This window comes from Vulpes vulpes, chromosome 2, assembly GCF_048418805.1.
Source record: "Vulpes vulpes isolate BD-2025 chromosome 2, VulVul3, whole genome shotgun sequence".
In the NCBI taxonomy this organism is placed as follows: Eukaryota; Metazoa; Chordata; class Mammalia; order Carnivora; family Canidae; genus Vulpes; species Vulpes vulpes.
Genome location: NC_132781.1, coordinates 53,351,920 through 53,370,991, shown reverse-complemented (window position 1 = coordinate 53,370,991; position 19,072 = coordinate 53,351,920). Strand labels below are relative to the sequence as shown.

At 54.4% G+C, this 19,072-nt stretch overlaps 1 protein-coding gene across 1 annotated transcript in view; it reads left to right on the top strand.

Annotated features, from left to right (window-relative positions):
* Nucleotides 1–18,060, top strand: part of ASS1 (argininosuccinate synthase 1) — a 53,054-nt gene extending 34,994 nt beyond the window's left edge. The window contains exons 13-16 of the mRNA XM_072748357.1: nt 6,976–7,107; nt 12,103–12,259; nt 16,282–16,347; nt 17,784–18,060. Of these exons, the coding sequence (XP_072604458.1) occupies nt 6,976–7,107; nt 12,103–12,259; nt 16,282–16,347; nt 17,784–17,829 (401 nt within the window). The 3' untranslated portion in view covers nt 17,830–18,060. The remainder of the gene's footprint in view (nt 1–6,975; nt 7,108–12,102; nt 12,260–16,281; nt 16,348–17,783) is intronic.
* The last annotated feature ends 1,012 nt before the right edge of the window (nt 18,061–19,072 follow it).

Sequence of the window (19,072 nt, the reverse complement as noted above, 5' to 3'; positions counted from 1 at the left end):
AAACCCTGGGGTGGGGCAGATCCAGGTTCTGGCCTGTATTTGGTCATGGGGTCCGGTGCAGGGGAGGTGCCCCACAAATGGCAGCGGCCCCCGGGGCAGGCTGAAAGGTCAGAGGCAGCCTGTGCCCTCCAGGAGCTCCTTGTAGCTCAGAAGTGTCCTCTCTGGCACCAGTCGTCATGCCTTTCCTGTGCTGTCACTAATGGATTATGGGTGTGACCCAGGGGTGCAGATAGTTAACTACCAACTGATCAGGATTGGCGCTTGTGGTGAAAATGAATTGCCTTCCCAGGTAAGGACTGGCTTGGGGCCACTCCGTGATATGCCATCCTGCTGCACAGGGATAGTCGGAGTAGACTTGATCTGAGGGGTGGTAATAAAGGCCTGGACTGGGCTATGCCGAGAAGACATCCTGGAGGAGGTGGCAGGAGAATAGGCTTCAACTGGTCGATGTGGTATAGAGAGGGTGGAGTAGGAACGTTCCAGGAGATTAGTAGAGGTCAGGGGCTGTTAGGTCTGATAGGGGCTGAGCCCCTGGAGCCTGAGGGAGGCCCAATGGAGGGCTCATCTAGAGGGTCTGAGCTTTGGTGGCAGACATGAGTCCCAGTCTTGGCTCTATCACCCTGAAAAAGCAACTTAGCCTCTCAGAGCCTTGGCTTCTCCGTTTGTGAAATGGGTGGTTGTGTGGAACAAAGAAAGGGAGCTCTGGATGGTGCACTATGCCTTTTCCCCAGAACTGGGGGGCATCACCGCAACTGAAGTTCAGGGCCTTGAGGTGAGCAGTCAGTTCTGACTTCCTTGGCTCCTAACACCCCATCAGGGGAGAGGCTCCTGGAGCATAGCCTCCACTGTGCCCAGGTCCTCTGTGTGTACCCACAAGGGGCTATCCCTAAATGCACAGCATTTAGCCTGAGGGTTGTACAGTCTTTGGGGAAGACCATCAGGATTCTGACTCCCAAGAACTTGCTGTGTGACCTTAGCAAGTTGCTTTCCCTCTCTGTGGCTCCACCTGTCAAAGCTGGAGCCAAGGTGATCTGCCCCCTGGAAGTTGAGATTTGCCTGTTTTCTTGTTTGGATCAGAGAGGTAAGAGAAGAAGTTTGCTTCGTGATTTTAGGGTGGCAGTGTCCTGTTTTTGTGCCTCCGTTCCAAGTGATTGGTCGTGAGGGAGAATGAGCAGGGCAGTAAGTGAGGGCGTTGCGGGTGTCCACACACCGGGTTTTTATGAAGTCTGCAGCAACGGGAGAAGCCGTTAATTGTCAATGATATTGAGGGCAGAGCGAGAAGACGCTATTGTCCGTACCCCTGTGTACAAGGGGGAGATGTCATTTGTATTGATTTTACAAAGCTCATAATTGAAATTCGTTAAAGGGCTTGGTTTTTTTTTTTTGGTGGTGGTGGGGGAGTTGGGCAGTGCTAGTGCCCCAAGTCTGGGGTGGTCATGGGGTCAGAGGGAAGGAGGCTGGGGAAGCTGCAGATGGAGTAGCTTTTGCTGTATTGTGGCTGTTCACATCGTCATTATCACATTATCTTTTTAACTCTGGAGGGGGGCTAATTAAGTGAAGTAAATGAAATCAGTGGGAAGGAGAAGGGGGGGCAGGGCAGACAAGAGGGAAGGGGGGGAGCCAGAGCCTGTCCTTCCGCTCACCTTCTTCCTCCTTCTTTAGCCATCCTGGCTGTCTCCTGAGCTCCCTATCCCTGCCCATCTCACCTCTGCCTGCTGCTGCCTCTTCCCTCTGCAGACCCCCTCCCGCTTCTCTTCTCTCTCCTGTCCCTCTCTCGTCCACCCTTCCCATCTGTCTCCCACTCTCCCCTCCTAGCTCACTTCCTCCTGACTCCTCCACTTTCTGGCTAAGAAGAAGCAAGGGCTGCCCGCCCACTTACCCACCTGCCTGCCCACCTGTCCAGGCCTCCCAGGAGGCTCTGCTCAGATGGAATGTAGATGGAGAGTAGAGGGAGACCTGTGAAAACAAAGATGTCTGTACCCTCAGAGGCCCACCCTGATCCCAAGACTGGGGCCAGCAGGGCACCAGGAACATAGAGGATGGCTAGAGACCCACCATGACTTGCCTCCCCATCACCATAGCAACTGCCTCCATCCTTGGCCCTGGTACCCAAGAGGGGAGCCCTTGGGCTCCAGCCAACCTCCCTTCCCCAGGCCTTTCCAAATGTCTCCCTCTGGAGACTGCTTTCCCAAAGGACCAAAGCCTCTGGTCCAGGTGCCCCAACCCCCACCCCACACCCACCCAGGCCCCAGCTGATTAGAAGGTCCCACTCTGTTCTGCCAAACTGTGCCGCCTGACAGCCTCAGGAACAGAGGAGACGGATTTAAGCAGCAGCAACATTTTGGTCCTCACCTCTTCCTCTTTGGTCCATTGGCCCCCCCACACACACACACCCTAGCTCCTTGCCCTTTTTGCCATCCACCCCTTGGCAGTAATTATGGTGTGATTGAAGCTGCTCCACAGAGAACCGCTGACACCTCTGTCTTTTTCCTGTAAACACGGGGAGATGAAAATAGACACTTGGAGCCGCTGTGCGTGTCACTGCGAAGATGTCTGTTGTCTCTTCCACCGCGACAGCAAGACTCACCTGTCATCTCCTCCTTCTTTTTGCGCAGTGGTTTGTATGCCGACTGTCAAAAGCCCCAAATCCAGTCTTTTAGCATCAGGTTTCTGTCAGTGGTTTTTTTTTTTAAGTCATTTTTTTCCAGAAGGACTACACAGAAATCATCTGTACCCCCTACCCCTGTGGAGAGGAGAGGGGAGATCTTTCAAATGTTCCCATGCACACGTGCACACACACATACACTCACACACACACACACACACACACACACACACGATAGCAGCAACCTGAAAACAGCTTTTGATCAGTCACAATTAACATTAACACCTAGGAAAAGGAGCAGAAATATTAATTGTGCCGTGTGTCAAGGCTGTGCCTTTCCTCTTGCCCGCGATGCTTCCTGTGGCTGTCTTGCGGGGTTGATGGCCATGAGGCTGGTGCTCAGGGCACAGGGGCAGGCAGCTCTGCCCACCAGACACTCTATGCTCCTTCCCCGGGGAGCAACTCTCTTGGGCCAGCAGCAGGTGGCCCTTGGGCAGGTCAGAGCTCTTCCTAGCTGGAAAGTACCGGTGTCCTCCTAGCACTCTGCACACAACCATTGATGTTCCTTCTCTGGGCTGCTGGGAGGTGATGCTGCGGAGTCGGCCCCCGTGTTCTAGAGACAAAACCATCAGCATGCACACCACGTCAAGACACAGTGTGTCTGTGTACTTAACCTTCCAGGCAGGTCTCTGGGGAAGTTGGGATGAGGAGCAGTTTGCCTGGGACTCAGGAGGTGGCTGAGGTGGACGAAGGTCACACAGCAAAGCTGAGCTGGAAATTCTGGGAAGGTTTCATTTCCATGAGCCTTCTGGTCCCCAGCCTTAGCCCTGAAGGTACCATTTGGCCTGTGCCCCCCGCCTGGCCCAGCAGAAGACAGAAAAGCAAGGAGTCCGACTTCCCGGGGGCCAAAAGCAGGAGGGCTCCAGTCATTGGCCCACCTGGGCTGGCACGGTTGAGACTCTGTGCCAATAGATGGGCAGCCTTTGAAACTTTCTGGGTTTTTCCAAAATCTAGCAAAACTAATCCTTAGAAGGCCTGTTTCCAAATCGATAAACACCAAACTCTTAGTATGTCCCAGGATGAAAGACCAGTAAGCTTGGGTCAGTCACTATATTCCCAGAGATAAAGTTTCTAGGAGAGTTGAAAACTTGCCCCTTTAACATTGTGGTCATCTCTGCCATTCTGGAAGCAGACATTTCTAAAGGTTCTGCAAACGTCTGTCTTTGTAAAGAGGTGACTAAACCAGTGGGTCTTGCTCCGTTGCCCCGGAGCCATCGGGAGCCACTTGTTTGTGGCACCTTGCTGTTCCCACAGGAAGGGCCCTGACTTCTGTGCCAAGTTTTTGCAGGTTTTCTGTGCCTCCCCTGTTCTCACCCAGCCAGCCAGCCATCTCCACCGCCAACAACCTTTTTGGTTCATGGCTCCCAGTTGCTCCATGGAAATGGATGACAGAGCCTGTTTGAACTGTGTTTGCAAGAGTGACAAGGAGACTGAGTGAGGGCCTGAACATCGCCCCGGGACTCCAGGGCTTGGGGCCAGTGCATGATCTTGGGATGTTGGTGCTTTCCTGCTGGGGAGGCCATTTGCCCCTAAACGTCACGATTGGATCAGGACAGCAGACATTGCCCAAGAGCCACACTAGTGAAATGGAACAGGCTCTTTTGTGGCACCTGGTCTCCAGGTGGGGCTTTGACACATATGTACCCCCAAGACCAAGATATCAGGGGTTTGCAGATAAGAGAATCACCCCCCGCCCCAAGAGGCTCTTTTCTGCTTGGGAACACCTTGGAGCCAGGATAAGAGCCCCGGCCTGTCCTCCTCGGCCATGGCTCCTCAGATTTGTGTTCCTTTTCATGGCCTGGTAAGCACGGATCGCTTTGCCAAAGACTCTGAGAAGCAACCTGGGCAGAGAAGGGAGATCTAGATGCTGCTCACACCAACCTTGGGCTTCAGCCTGCCCATCTGTAAAAGTGATGTTGGACCAGATTGGCATTTTAAGGACTTCCTGGTGGAGCCCGGGGTTTGCAGAAGGGCCTCTGCTCCCTGCAGCAGGGCCCAGGCTATCCCTTCCCTATGTTAGGCTTCTGTCAAAGACTGTTTCAACGGTGCAGCTCAAAATTAGAAGAACGGGGCACTGATGGTCTGAAAGGGCCTGTCCTGGCAGCCAACATTTCTCTAATTTCTGAGTGAAAGATCGAACATTGGGGGTTCTCAAAGGAGGACATTTCTGGCAAGTGGCTGCACGCTCAGCCATGCCCATGGCACCTTTGGGCTCCAGGTTCGAAAACAATCTCCCTTCTGATTTAGGAGGGGGGGGGGTTGCTAAAAACATTTTTCAAATAGTGGTGAAAGGGACATAACATTTACCATTTGAACCATTTTGAAACCTACAGTTCAGTGGCAGTAGATACAGTCACACTGTTGCGTGGCCATCATCCTCATCCACCTCCTGAAATCTGTCTTCCCAAGCTGAGAGCCCCCTCTCTGTAGCCCTCCCCCACCAAACGACAACTTCCCACTGCCCCCTCCCCCCACCATCCCACTTCCTGTCTCTACGAACCTGGTGACTCCAGGGATCTCATCTAAGTGGAATAGAGGTATTTGTCTTCTTGGGACCAGTTTATTTCACCCAGCATGCTGTTCTTCAGGTACACCCGCCCTGTAGCAGGTGTCAAGAGTCGCCTCCCTCTTTAAGGCTGAATAATATTCTACTGTGTGTGTGTGCCACATTTTGTTTATCTACTCAGCTGTTGATGGACATTTTGGTTGCTTCCACCTTTTGGCTGCTGTGAACAGTGCGGCCATGAACATGCGTGTACAGACAGTGTGGAAACACAGTGGTAAATTTTTGGGATCACTGAAAATGTGCCCCTTTAGCACTGTAATGATGTGTGGTGTGAAGAAAGGACAGTCTCAGAGTAGCATTTGTGGGATGGGGACAGATCTTACCTTCTCCCATTGGAATAGTGGATGCCTGGCAGGTTTTCCTGTGGTCAGCTCAGCGTGCTCCCCTGATTTCTTAGAAAGGCCATGTTGCTGGGGCAAGAGAGGGTCTGGTGGTCCCACCTCCTGGTGTCTTAGTGTTCTCAAATCCAGTGTGGGACTACCAATCAAACCTCCCGGCCAGCCAGCACCAGGCTCAGCTCAGGGTCAGGCCCCTCAGTGTCACTTTGGACACCATTTGGTCTAAGCAGATTGTTTAGGAAATGGAGAGACTGGGCCTTGGGTCATCAGGAGGGGTTTTTTTTTTTTTTTTTTCATCCTCATCATCACATTTATTGACGGCCCCTGGGAGGTGGGGCTGGGGACAGAACATACAAAGACAAGGACCTGCCCTCAAAAAGGTTCCATTCTAAGGAGACGGGGACAGAAAAATACAGAATGGTCTTTCCTGGGGATGCCCCACTCTCATCTGTGCAGGTCAGGAGCCCCTGGCCTACCTTGCCCCAGGGTCCGGAGCATGAGTGGGGCACAGAGTAGCCCCAGGACCATGATGTCCCTGGCCCCGCAGCTGGGCCTGACCACCTGGCTCATAGGCGGTGGGCCCCAGAACTGGGGAAAGGTAGGAGCAGGACGTGATGGAAAGCGCTCCTGTCAGCCTTGGCATTGTGCTAGCCCAGTGGAGTGGTAGGGTGCGTCAGGCCCCCTGGGCAAGACCTTCTGGTGGGGTTGGGGTTTGGATTTGGGCCCCATCAGCAGTGGGCCCACGGGGCAGCAGACAGCACTGGTCATGGGCTCGGCACCTCAACCCAGGCCCCAGCTCCACATTGGGCACTTTCTTTCCCCTCCCGGGCTCGGTTTCCCCATCTGTACATGGGATGAGTGCAGGAGCCCACCAAGCCCTCTGCCATCACAGAGATTGGGGTTTATACTCAGAGACATAGCTGCCAAGGGAGGCACTGGCTGAAGGTGGCATGTGCATGCACACGTGTACACGAGTGTGCATGTGTATGTACAGCTGTCCCCTCCCCTGGCTCCCCCATGGAAGGGAGGAAGGGATATTTGGGGGCCTGGGCTCTACTGTGGTTGGTTTAATTACAGGTTTTCAGCCGCGGGCCGGTGGGCACGCGTCGGGAAGGAGGGGGGAACAGCTCCGAAACCCTATCATTTTCCAGCGTCTGAGGGCCTCTTCAAAGGGGGGCATCCAGACATTTTCTCCACAAGCCGCAGAGTGGACTGTCGTGGCCTCAGCATGAGCATAATGACAGGCGCATTTTGCAACAAGCTGGGAGTGAATGGGTCCGACCGGCTTGTCTCCTGTCAGACGAGTCATTATTATTATTTTTTTTTTTTTGTCATTTGCTGACAGTTTGGGTTTCATGCGTTTCTCTCTTTTTTCTCCTTTTCCCCCTGCCTGGAAAAATGGCTAGGTATCTACGAGACCCCAGCAGGGACGATCCTTTACCACGCTCATTTAGACATCGAGGCCTTCACCATGGACCGCGAAGTGCGCAAAATCAAACAGGGCCTGGGCTTAAAATTCGCCGAGCTGGTGTACACGGGTACGTACCGCACGTGGCTGCTCCCCCCTCCCTGAGCTGATGGCACCCTCCTCCAGTCCCTCCCCACCCACTGCCATCCTCAAGAGAGCCCAGAAGGTGCAGGTTGGAGGAGATGAGTGAGGGCAGGGGACAAGGAGTGAGGGAATTGGGGGGCTGGCACTGCCCTGTTCACGGGGTGTGGAGGGAAGCATGCCAGTCACCCCAGGATGTCCGGCTGCCTCTGCCACCTGAGATTTGCACGGTCTCAGCAGGGCCAGGGAAGCATCATGTGTCATTCTTAGGGTGGCCAGCACCTCACACATGCCAGGTGCCAGGCCCTGTGTGGGGACATGAGCCTTCCTGGGGTGAGGTGGAGGGTGGTCCTCCCAACGTTCCTAGGAGAGCCACAGCTGGCTCCTTTTACAGAGGAGGAAAGGGAGCCTCAGAGCAAAAGGACCTTGTACAAAGTTCCATGACTGGAAGTGGCCTAGCTGGGGTTGACCCCCGGTCGGGCTGTCCCCGGGCAGAACCTGGGGCTGCCACAAGCAAGGCAAAGCCAGAGCCAGAGGCAGCCCAGGCACCAAATGACATCAGCACACATTATGAGTGGGTCCCCCTGTTACAGGTGAGACCCAGTGCCTTATCTGTCACAGAGTTGGAATCCAGGCCTCCTGGCTGCAAACCCCTCCCTCACACCATATGACAGGGGTCCCCATATCCAGCCCACCTCCCATTTTTGTTCAACCCACAAGTGAAGCCTAGGTTTCTACACATTTTTTTAAATGATTGGGGGGAAAACGATTCAATACTACCATTTCTTGTCCCATGAAAATTCTAGGAAATTCAAACTTCAGTGTCCATAAATAGTTCTTTGGGCATGGCCACGCGCATTGGTGTATACGTTGTCTCTGGTCACTTCTGACCATGGCAGAGTTGAGTAGTTTGTGAGAGAGACCATGTGACCTACAGAGCCTAGAATATTTACTATCTGGCCCTTTGCAGAAAATGTTTGCTGACCCTCCTCTATAACATTCACCGTCTCCCTAATGTGAGAAGTCACATCAAACAGTCCCTCCGAGCTTGGGCGCGGTGAGGGTGTGGGGGACAGGCTGCTGCCTGAGGCTGGGTTGACATCTGTGGGGGCCTCGACATCAGGGGAACGCTGGAAAGTGCGTGTTAACAATCCCTATCTGGGATAAGCCTCTGCTGCCCTCGCCTTATCCCCTCCCTCTCCTCTGGAGGTTTTATTTTCCTTTGAAAGCTCCTAATCACTGTAACTCATCTTGGGATTTCAAGGGGACTCCAGTGGTTATTGGCTGGGCGATTTTTCCCTCCCATTGTATCTGGCAGCTTTGAAGCTGGGTCCCCCCCTCCACCTCCCCAGGTACAGACAGGTGTTTAAATACCATTGTCTCCTGCCGGCTCTCTTGCTCAGCAGGGTTTCAGCAGAAAGGTGGATTCTGGTTACAAAGTAGGAGGGTCATTAAGCATAGCAGGCCCATAGGGGAGAGCACCTGGCCCGGGCTGCTAGCTCAGAGGCTTCTCCCAGAGGCCAACTGGGGGCCGCCTCCAGCCGCCCTCCCCTCCCACAGCCACCGCCTCTCTTGCTGCGGGACCCTGAGCTGGGCGCTCATGGGCATTACCTAGTCTTAACTACACAGGGGTGAGAAACTGGTTTCTAGGTTTCACAGCTGATGAGTGGTGGTGTTGAGCCCAGGACAAGCCAGCTGCAGAGGCCAAGTGCTTGGCCAGGCCAGTGGATCCTCGTGGGGGGGAGGGGGGGAATGGGGGAAGGTAAACTGGGGTTCTTGGGAAATGAGATCAAGGGGCTTGGTGGCATGCACAGGGGTCCCTTGAGATCCGGGGCACAGCTTGGCCCCAGCCACGGGCTCAGGGCCCCTACACCTGACCACCGGGGTGTAATCCTTACTGTTACCCACTGAGCCTTCCAAATCCCCAGATGAGGTACAATGATTAGGAGCCTTCAAAGGATTCTTTTTATTTATTTATTTATTTATTTTATTTATTTATTTTTTCTTCAAAGGATTCTTGATACTCTATTTCCCAGGTGCCCCTGACATCACCAGGCCCCTGTAGATGTCAGCCCGGCCTCGGGTGGCAGCCTGTCCCCACCCCAGCTTGGAGGGGCTATTTGTTATGACTTCTCATGTCATGGAGACATGAACGTTACAGAGAGGTTTAAGCAAGTTACCCGTGAATCTCCCCGTGCCTCGGTTTCCTCATCTGAAGAGTGGGGATAATAAACATACCTAGAACAGCGCCTGGCACAGAGGAGTGGGTTGATATACTACAAATGCCTGGTGTGTTTTCCAAGGGTAGAGGCAGGGACCTGGGGCCTTACCTCTGGGTGGGTTTATGACCGAGTAGGTCTGTCTACCTTGATCCTCAGTTTCTCCTCCTGTAAAATAATGGGCACCAGACCAGGTCTCTTCCATCTGGTTCCATCTAGCTCCCACTCGTTGAGCCTGCCACTTTGCTGTAACACGTGGCTTCCTCAGAGCACAGATAGGGACACTGAGGCACAGAAGAAGCCCATCTGCCTCAGCCCCACTGCTAGATGCCCTGGTGACTGTGACCACTATTCATTTCCCTCTCCTCACCCCATCCCCAAGTTTCTCTATGGGCTTGTACAGACCCTCTCCCTCCAGGCATAGACGCTAGTCCCCACCCTCAGGGTCATTCTGGCAGGACCCCGGCTTCAGGACCTGTCTCCTTCATTTTTAAAAAAAATTTTTTAAAGATCTTATTTATTCATGGGAGACACACAGAGAGTGGCAGAGACATAGGCAGAGGGAGAAGCAGGCTCCTCACAGGGGGCCCGATGCAGAATTCAATCCCAGGACCACCGGGATCACACTCTCAGCCGAAGGCAGACACTCAATCATGGAGCCACCCAGGTGTCCCAGGACCCATCTCCTTTAGGGCATGTAGCTCACCTCCTCTCCCTCACCTGTTTCTTCAGCAGAAGAATGAGTATGATGCACAGCTCATACAGAGGGCTGTTGTCCCAATTAGCATAGTGCTTGGCCCACCCCCAGACCTGGGATACTCACGCAGCACCACAAGCTCACTATCCCTCAGCCCAGGTTGGAGCTGCTGGAAAAAGAAATCTGAGTTCAAGACCCCCATGCAGCAAAGGTGGGAGATCCTGAGATAAAGCCCAGGCCAGATGTTCCCATGTGGGTGCACCTATCTCTGACTTCATCTCCTCCCCGTCTTCCAGCCTGAGAGCTTAATGGTCTAATTATCCTGACTTAGAAAGATGGCCAAGCCACTGGGGCATGGCAGGGGGCAGCCATCAGTGTTCCCTCTCATGCGGGTCTAGGCTAGAGTCAGGAGCACTTTTCAGGATCTCGCTGTGGCTTGGGACACTTCTCCAGGTGTCTGTCTGTCTGTGCAGTGAGGGCTGGCCAAGGCCATATTCAAATCTCAAACCTAAAATGCTTAATGCTCGGCCTGCATCCTATCAGTGAATCCATCCAACTCACCGGAGAGTGGTCAGTAATATCTCATTGTGCAAATTATCATTGCGGAGCGGGATCTAAACCCAAATGGCAGGTGGCTGGAGGGTGAGGACCCTGCCTGGCCCTCCCCCACCTCTGCAAGTCACTGGACCCATCCCAGAGAAGCTTCCCCCCTTTCCCACGGAAAGCCTCAGCAGGTGCCCCTGGAGGCCTGGCCTCCAACAATAGCCTCAGACCTGGGGCTGACCTGGCCCTTTATCAGGGCAGGAGATCGCGCACCATCTGGCCTCACAGCTGCCCAGGTGGGCTCACCTTCCCAGCTCCGTTTCACAGAAATCCTACCCCTCGAGCTGTCCCTCCCCCAGTCTTGGCCACAGCCCGCCTGCCCTGCACAGAGATCAGAGCGGAGATGGCTGGCTGCCTGGCTGCAAGTCTGAGCCCGTCGGTGCTGAGCTGCAGGCCCCAGGGCAGCCTGGGGACCGAGCACACAGCCTCCAGTGGTCTCAGGGCTCTGGGGGGACAGCATGGAGGAGGGGACAGCATGGGGGAGGAGGAGGTAGCACATTTCTCAGGTACCTTGGGTGCTGATGAATGTTCTGTCCACAGGCAGTAAAAGTCTAAGATTATCATACGAAGCAGAGCTGTTATAACTAAGGTCAGACCCCGGTCCCTCACTGCAGCCTGTGCATGATCTTGGGGAAACCTCAACTTACTTCTCTGTGCCTTACTTGTTCACTCAGAAAAGAAGCTAAGGGAACTTTTCTCCTAGGGCTGTTTATGATGATTCAAAGAACTAGTCCAGGTGAATAATTTAGCACGGTGTCCATGCTTCATACATAAAAATATTTGCATAGGAAAGTATTAGCAGCATGTAGACAGTTGACTGACATCTGAGGGGTGGGGCCAGGACTCCAGTGTGTGGACACCCAGGGGCCTCTACGCACAATAAGTGCACTAGTCCTGGGAGGGGGATACTGTGTCATTCCCCACTCAATAGATGGGGAAGCAGAAGGACAGAGCAGTGAAGGGAACACACACACACACAGAGTCTTTCTGCCCCTGAACCACCACCCAGCTGCCCCTGGGAAGATGAGCATTCCCATCGCTCAGCCCTGAATCTGGCCTGAGGTCTCCTACCCGACAGCTATCTGCCATCCTCATAAGACTGAGCTCCCTGTGAGCAAGCCATGGCGTCCCTTCACGGCTGTGTCCCCACGGCCTGGCCCGTTGTACTCCTTGAATGTCTGGCATGAGGCAGAGGGTTGGCTCCCCTCCTCCCAATCCTTGGGAGGTGATGCTTGCAAGAGCAAGGAGGGCCCCTCCTTACCCACCAGGGACATGCAAGGTCAGAGGATAGGCACATGGGCTTGTTCCTTGATGCAGCTGTTTGTAAGCGTTCTTTGTGCCAAGACCCTCCCGCCCCCAAGGTCTGCCACGGTGGACTGCAGGACAGGGTGGCCTCCCTACACCCCCGATCCTAGGCCCCAGCACAGTGGGCCTCCCTAGCACCCTCTGTTTCCCATCCCTGCAGGTTTCTGGCACAGCCCCGAGTGTGAATTTGTCCGCCACTGCATCGCCAAGTCCCAGGAGCGTGTGGAAGGGAAAGTGCAAGTGTCCGTCTTCAAGGGCCAGGTGTACATCCTCAGCCGGGAGTCCCCACTGTCCCTCTACAACGAGGAGCTGGTGAGGTAGGTGCCCCATGCTTACCCCCCAGCCGAGGAACACACCCTCACGGCCACTGACCCTTCCAACCAGCTTTCTCAACAAAGATGTGCCTGAGCATGGGGAGGCTGTGGGGGAGCCAGTCACACAGGGAATCAACGCTGCCTCTACCCTCCTGGGCCTTCCAGGCTAGACGGGGAGAAAGGCACCCATCAAATGATCACCTGAATGTAGAATTAGGAAAGACGGTGTTGGGCTGTGAGGAGGCACAGGTCTGACTGGGTATTCTAACTGGGATATGGAGAAGCTTCCTGAGGAAATCACTGTTGAGCTGGCCTCCAAAAGACAGTTGCTAAGCAGGTGGAGAGGGAGCTTGGAAGCTTCCAGGGACACGGTCACGTACAGAGGTTCTGGGCATTGGATGAGTCCAGAAGGTCCCAGGCATGCTGGGAGAAGGGGGTCAGAGCAGGAGGGTCCCGGAGGCAGATCTTAAAGAGGAGCCATCAGAACTTTGTTTCTTGAGGGTCCTTCTGGCTGCTCCAGAGAATAGATCCCAAGGGACATGCCAGCTGGGACCAGGCTGACGGGTCTGGAGGTGGAGAGAAACAGAAGGATCTGGCAAACGGTGAAGTGGTTAAGAATGGAAAGGGCTTGGATGTGGAAAGGGATGAAGCACTTTCCGGACTCGCCCGGCACAAACAGCTGGGCGCACTGGGGTGGCAATTCCTGAGTTGAGGGAGTTCTTGAGAGAAGGTCCTGCATTTGGACTCAGACACCTTGAGGGTGAGTCATCTTCGAGCCAGACCAGGAGAGTGTCTGTCAAGCCCTCAGACACACCAGCATAGAGTTCCAGAGAGAGTGGGTGGAAGACAATGGAGAGTTGCAGACATCTGGAGGTTTCCCAAAGCCAGGAGGAACCTGGCCAGGGCCAGGGGGGGCGGGTCGGAGTGACCTGGGATGGGAGCCAAGGAGGGGGTCTCTAGGCCATACCAAGGATGCTGCCTCCAAGGCCCCAGGGCCAAGCTGCAGAGCCCTGGTGGGCCGGGTCAAAGGCAACCTCGGCTCTTGAGTCGCATCTGCACCATGCCTTCCCCGCGGACCCTTCAGAGGTCACCTGGCCTCCCAAGAGGTGGGACCCGACGGCCCCACCCGACCCCAGTCCCCAGCCCAGCTTAGCCCTGGCGGAGGCCTGTTGGGAATTAGCGGGCGAGTTTTGTTTGGCGGTCAATATTATTTCCCTCTTTCCCTGTCTCCTCGCCGTGCTGAGCTGCTCCCCCCTTCCGTCTTTCTAAACACTTTATGAGCCATAAATATAACCGAATCAGTTTAGATCAGTCGGGGTAAATGTCAAATTATCTTCTCTCTTTCTCTCTCTGGCTCTTTCTTCCCTCCCCCTCCGAATCAACAGCTTCTAATAATCTGCCCAACCCTTCATTAAGCCTTACAGCCTCACTCAGGGAGATTAAATGAAGAAAGTAAAAAGGGGAAGGAAAAAAAGAGAGAAAAGCAGGCGCATTTATTCTCACTGTGTCTCCGACCATTTCCCCTTTCTCTTTGATTTCTACATCGCTGGCTTGAAAGCCCTTGAGTGACAGCCTCACAGGGACCAGCGAGGAAGCCGCGAGAGGTAGCAGAACTGGAAATGCCGTGGCACAGTAGGTAGAAAGTAACGTAATTATAGAGCAGGTCAGAGCCACTCGAATGAACAAAAATAAAAGCACAGAGGTTTTCTGTAGACCGTCAGGGGAGGTAAAAAAAAAAAAAAATCATTGTAAACTCTTTTTCCACCACCATCAGCCACCACCACCCCCACCACCACCCCAAACCACAATTTTAAAAGAGGTTTTTCAGCTCCCGAGAAACACCTCTGGGAACTCTTCTGCAGCCTCATGCTCCGGACAAGTTTGTCCCCGGACCTGGGCCTCTCTTTGCAGGGGCTGCCGGAGTGGGCTGGATGCCCTTCCAGGGGAGGGGAGTGGGAAAGTTTGTTTTGACATGTGCAGGATGGTGATGAAGAGGAGAGGAGTGCCTGGAGGGGAGCTGGAAGGGGGTCTGAGCCCTGGCTTCTCCCCGAGCTGAGCACAGGGATCCTTCCGAAGGGAACGGGTGATTCAGGCAGTGGGAGTGTGTTTCATGATTTGATTTGTATGTGTGTCAGGGGGGTAAGCTTTATCATCCAGAGCAAGGTGTGTAAAAGGGATCTGCAGAGGCTGATGCTTTAGGGGATGCCATGAGGTAGCCCCTCCGAAGTCTGACATCGTGCCCCCTTACAGGGGACTTGCTGATCTGCTCCTGAGACCTGGAGAGGCCAGCAGAGGTGGGGAGGAGGAGAGACGGGGGTGGGAGTGTGGGAGTTCTTGTGCTGTTTCACAGCCCCATGAAGGTCAGGGCCAGGGCATGGTGGGGGTAGGGCAACAGAGCCCAAGTCCTGAACAAGTTGCAGGATAGCTAAGCGCAGAGAGCCCACTTATAGAAAGTCCACAATCCACAAAGAGCCAGCCAGAGGCACAGCCTTAGGGTCTTGGGGAGTGGGGGGGTGGTGGTGGATGACAGATTCCCCTCTGCCCTCCTCCTCCCCAATCTCACCTCTCCAGAGAAGGCTCCTGAGGGGACAGGCTGCCTCCTTGTCATCAAGAACCTTAAGACCGCTTTGTCCTCTCCTGAGGCTGGAGTTCTGGGGACACAGGGACAAGGAGCTGATTCAGAGTAGGACGCGTGAGAAACAGAGGGACCCCGTCCCCACCAGAGGCTTAGAGAGTGGCGGTACTGAGACAGATCTGAGACCACAGTGCCCTGAACTTGTCCTCAAAGAGCTTATCACAGTCCTAATTAAGGCAGATGGGTGATTGATGGCTTACGTCTGCTGCCCCGCCTACACACCATGGGCCCTGTTCTTGTCTTGCTCCCCGTTTCCTCAGCACCTGCAGACCTTAGGTGCCTAAAAAATACCTGAATAAGTGAATGAGTGAACAAATGACATGAGTAACAGTGAGTGCGAGCCAGGTGCTAGCTACATCACTTCATGCGGAGCCAGTAATAACATGGAGAGGCCTGTTTGGCAAGTGAAAGCCTGAAGCTCAACAGGCAGAAGGATGTGCCCTAAGTTCTTTGGGGGGGGGTGGGTAGAGCGGAGATGCAGCCCCAACCTGAAGGACTGTGGCTGGGAAGCGTTTCTCAAAGGATAGCTAGGTGAAAAGATGAAGCCTGTCGAATCCGGAAGATGGGAGTTGTAGATGGGGGAAACATTTGTCACAGTGGTGCTGACCAGGGGATCCCTGGGTGGCTCAGTGGTTTCGTGCCTGCCTTTGGCCCAGGGCACAATCCTGGAGTCCCAGGATCAAGTCCCGTGTCGGGCTCCCGGCATGGAGGCTGCTTCTCCCTCTGCCTGTGTCTCTGCCTCTCTCTCTCTCTCTAGGTCTATCATAAATAAATAAAAATAAATCTTAAAAAAAAAAAAAAATGGTGCTGACCAGGTGCTTCTCGGAGCCAGCTGGCGTGGGGCAGGTGCCATGTTTGTAGATGGACCAGACAGGGTCTTCCTGGGGGCCTCCCTGCCCTGAGAGCTTCAAGGGAGCTGTCACAAATCTGAGGCTGTTCTGTGAACACCCTGTGGCTTCCCAGGGCCTCCAGGCCCCTGGATGCCATCAGCTGGCGCTGGAGATGCCTCTCAGATCCCCTTCGCCACTGCCTCCCCCCCCCCCCCCAAGCCCTGAGAAGCCGAGCTGGCTCACAGGTGTGTCCTCAGCTTGCAAACACAGTTCTCTGGTTCCTAGGAGGATTTCAGCAGATAGCACTGACTGAGCCAGGACCCTCTCTGCCAGTTCACATAGCAGGGACGAGGCTCCTTGCTCCCCAGCCCTGGGCACAGTGCCTGGCCCTGAGTAGGGCTCCTGAATTGGACAGAAATGCAATGAGAAGCCAAAGTTTGGGCCAACCCAGCAGAGATACCCTGAGTTTCTGTGAACCTGAGCTGTCCCTAGCCCCAGAGAGCCTTGGATGTCAGAGGTGAGGCCTGGGGGTGTGCTAACTGGCTTCTCTCTCTCTGCAGCATGAACGTGCAAGGTGATTATGAGCCTATCGATGCCACTGGTTTCATCAATATCAACTCCCTCAGGTGAGCAGCTCTGGCCCTGATGGGTCTTCAGACCCCCCCGGGTGTGGGTAGCAAGCTCTGATGGGACCTCAGATAAGCCCTAGAGAGGCCCTCCCTTCCCGTCCCTCTGCCCACGCAGCTTCAGTGCCTGCTCCTATTCTCAGAGGGGCAGAAGGCACAGCCAGAAGCCACTGAAGGTCCGGGACACTGGGGTTCCATGTTTCTGAGTCCTGTCCTTTGCCTTGGACACTCAGTCCCACCCTCTGTAGCTGCAAGAAGGACTCCACCAGGAGCCCCCTTGCTTGGGGAGGTTAGAAAGAGAAGTGGCTGAGAGGTAGAAGGGAACCTCAGAAAGTCATCAGGCCAGAAGGCACCTGGTACCTACCTACATGTCACCATACCTGAGCTGCAGGTCTAGCTGGAAACTATCCTAGCCACGTGGATACCCATGGCCTAGTGAGGTAGCCCGCACCATCTGAAGCCACTCAGACCTGCGTCCAAATCCTGGCTCTGCATTATGGTCTCGGACTCCCTTCTGGACCCCTGGGAACACAAGTGGGGATGTTGACCGTAGCCACCTCACAGGTGTGGCCAAAGTTAGCGTGAGTCCTGGGAAATCAAGCACTCAGCCCAGACCTCGGCCTGCAGGAAGAGCACGTGTGGCTGACAGCACACGTGCTCAGCGTGGGTGTAGCCCGGACACACACAAAGGCAAACAGGGTCATTTATTACCGGCAGCTACTGTACACTAGCCTCCAGGCACCCGCCTGGGTTGTCTCATGGCATTCTTACACACAAATTTGCAACTCCAGAAACAGGCCCAGGGTGGTTAAGTAACCTGCCACAGTCACCCAGCGAGGAAGCCGGGGAGCTAAGTCCAGGTGTGTCTGTCCAGCTCTGGGTTCTGATCACCAACATCCTTCTCTCGGGGCTTGGCATTGGGAAGAAGGCACGAGTCTCTCTAGCCTCCCTGACACATGTCCTGGGCACAGTGCCACCATTTTCTCCTAACGCCAGGCTCTTGTCCCTGGAGCTGAGACTGGGAGAGACGATGAATCCAGCTTGACCTTCCCTGGTGCTCTCGGGGCGACAATCACCTCCACTGCCCCGCCTCCTTCGCCCTCTGTATTTTATGACTATAAACCCTTTTAAATGGCTCCAAACACATCGGGTTTTCATAATGGCCTCTTCATCTCTCCCATTGCCAGTTAAATGCTTTGTCTTCAACAATGCCAAGCAATGTTTTCCCCCAAAGATAAATTAATTACATTATCCTGATTGGATGGCAGGAGGGGCCAGGGCAGGAGTGGGAACAGAGGCGGAGAAAAAAAGACAACTTCACACACATTTTAACTAACAGCTGCCCCCGCCACCCAGGTTCTGCCTGAATTAATTGAACCGAGTGCGTGTTGTTATTGTTAATTTACATTTTTCTTTGTTTTGAATCTGGTTTACAGGCTGAAGGAATATCACCGCCTCCAGAGCAAAGTCACTGCCAAATAGACCCGCTGACAATGAGGAGCTGGGCCTCCTCCTTTGCCCATCTCCCGAGCACAGGCGCTAATTGTTGTGATAATTTGTAATTGTGACTTGTTCTCCCCGGGCTGGCAGCCTGCTCCCCAGTAGCCTGCCCAAGTGGTCATCAGTAGCCTGCCCAAGTGGTCATCAGAGGAGAGGGTAGGGTTGGCGTCGGTGGGGAGATGCAAAATGACAATTAAAAAAAAAGATACGTTAGTCTTCCGTTTCTTTATTTCTGCAGAAAGAGGGTATATGTGTGGTGTCAGTCATGCTCTTCTTAGACCAACCTTTGTGTCCGCTCAAAGCCACCAAAGCCACCTTTGGCTGGGGAAGGAGCTTCTCGGGAAGGATGGTGCCCTCTCTCCCAGCAAAAACTAGGGAATCCAGATGTATCCCGCTGGGTCAGCCCAGTTGTGTCATCAACTGTGGCCCGCGTGCCACATCACAGGGGAACAGAGGGGAGTTTGGGGGACACCCCGGGGAGCTGCCCTGCCATTGTCCACAGAGGACCACTGGGAAGGGCGGCCACGACTGACCCCCTGAGAGCCCACCACTGCACAGCGGCCTCAGTAGCCCAAATTGCGGAGGAGGAGGAGGAGGAGGAGGAGGAGGAGGAGGAGGAGGAGGAGGAGGAGCCCCGAGTAAGAAGAAAAGCCTGAGCAGAGAACACAAGAGGGCAGGCACAGAATAGAGCAGACACCCTTGGCGGAGGCCACCTGGCCTGCAAGGTGCCCGCTACTGCTCCTCCACCAACCAGGAACCACAGCGGCTACGTCTGTACAATGGCCCCGCCCCCTCAGTCGGGGCTCATTGGGCCGTGACCCAACCTGACCCAAGCTGGGCCAATCAGAATCTCACTCCCAGGAACTGGGCGGGGGCAAATAGCCAGAAGTGCCGACCGGTACACCTGGGCAGGGTAGGATGCTCTGTGCCCCGGGAAGCAGAGGGGGTGGAAGGAAGCAGGAGGAAGGAGATGGGAAGAGAGAGTTTGAGGTTTAGGATCCCAGTTCCCAACCTGGTATGAGCCATGATGCTGGTGGCTTTGGGGTTTTTGTTTGTTTTTGAGGAGACTCCATGCCCATGGCAGAGCCCAACACAGAGCCTGAACTCAGGTTCCAAGATTAAGATGTGAGCTGAGATCAAGAGTCAGACAACCGACTGAGCCACCCAAGCACCCAGGGCTGGTGACATTTATGGTGGCATTCCTTTTTCTCTTTAAATATTTTAT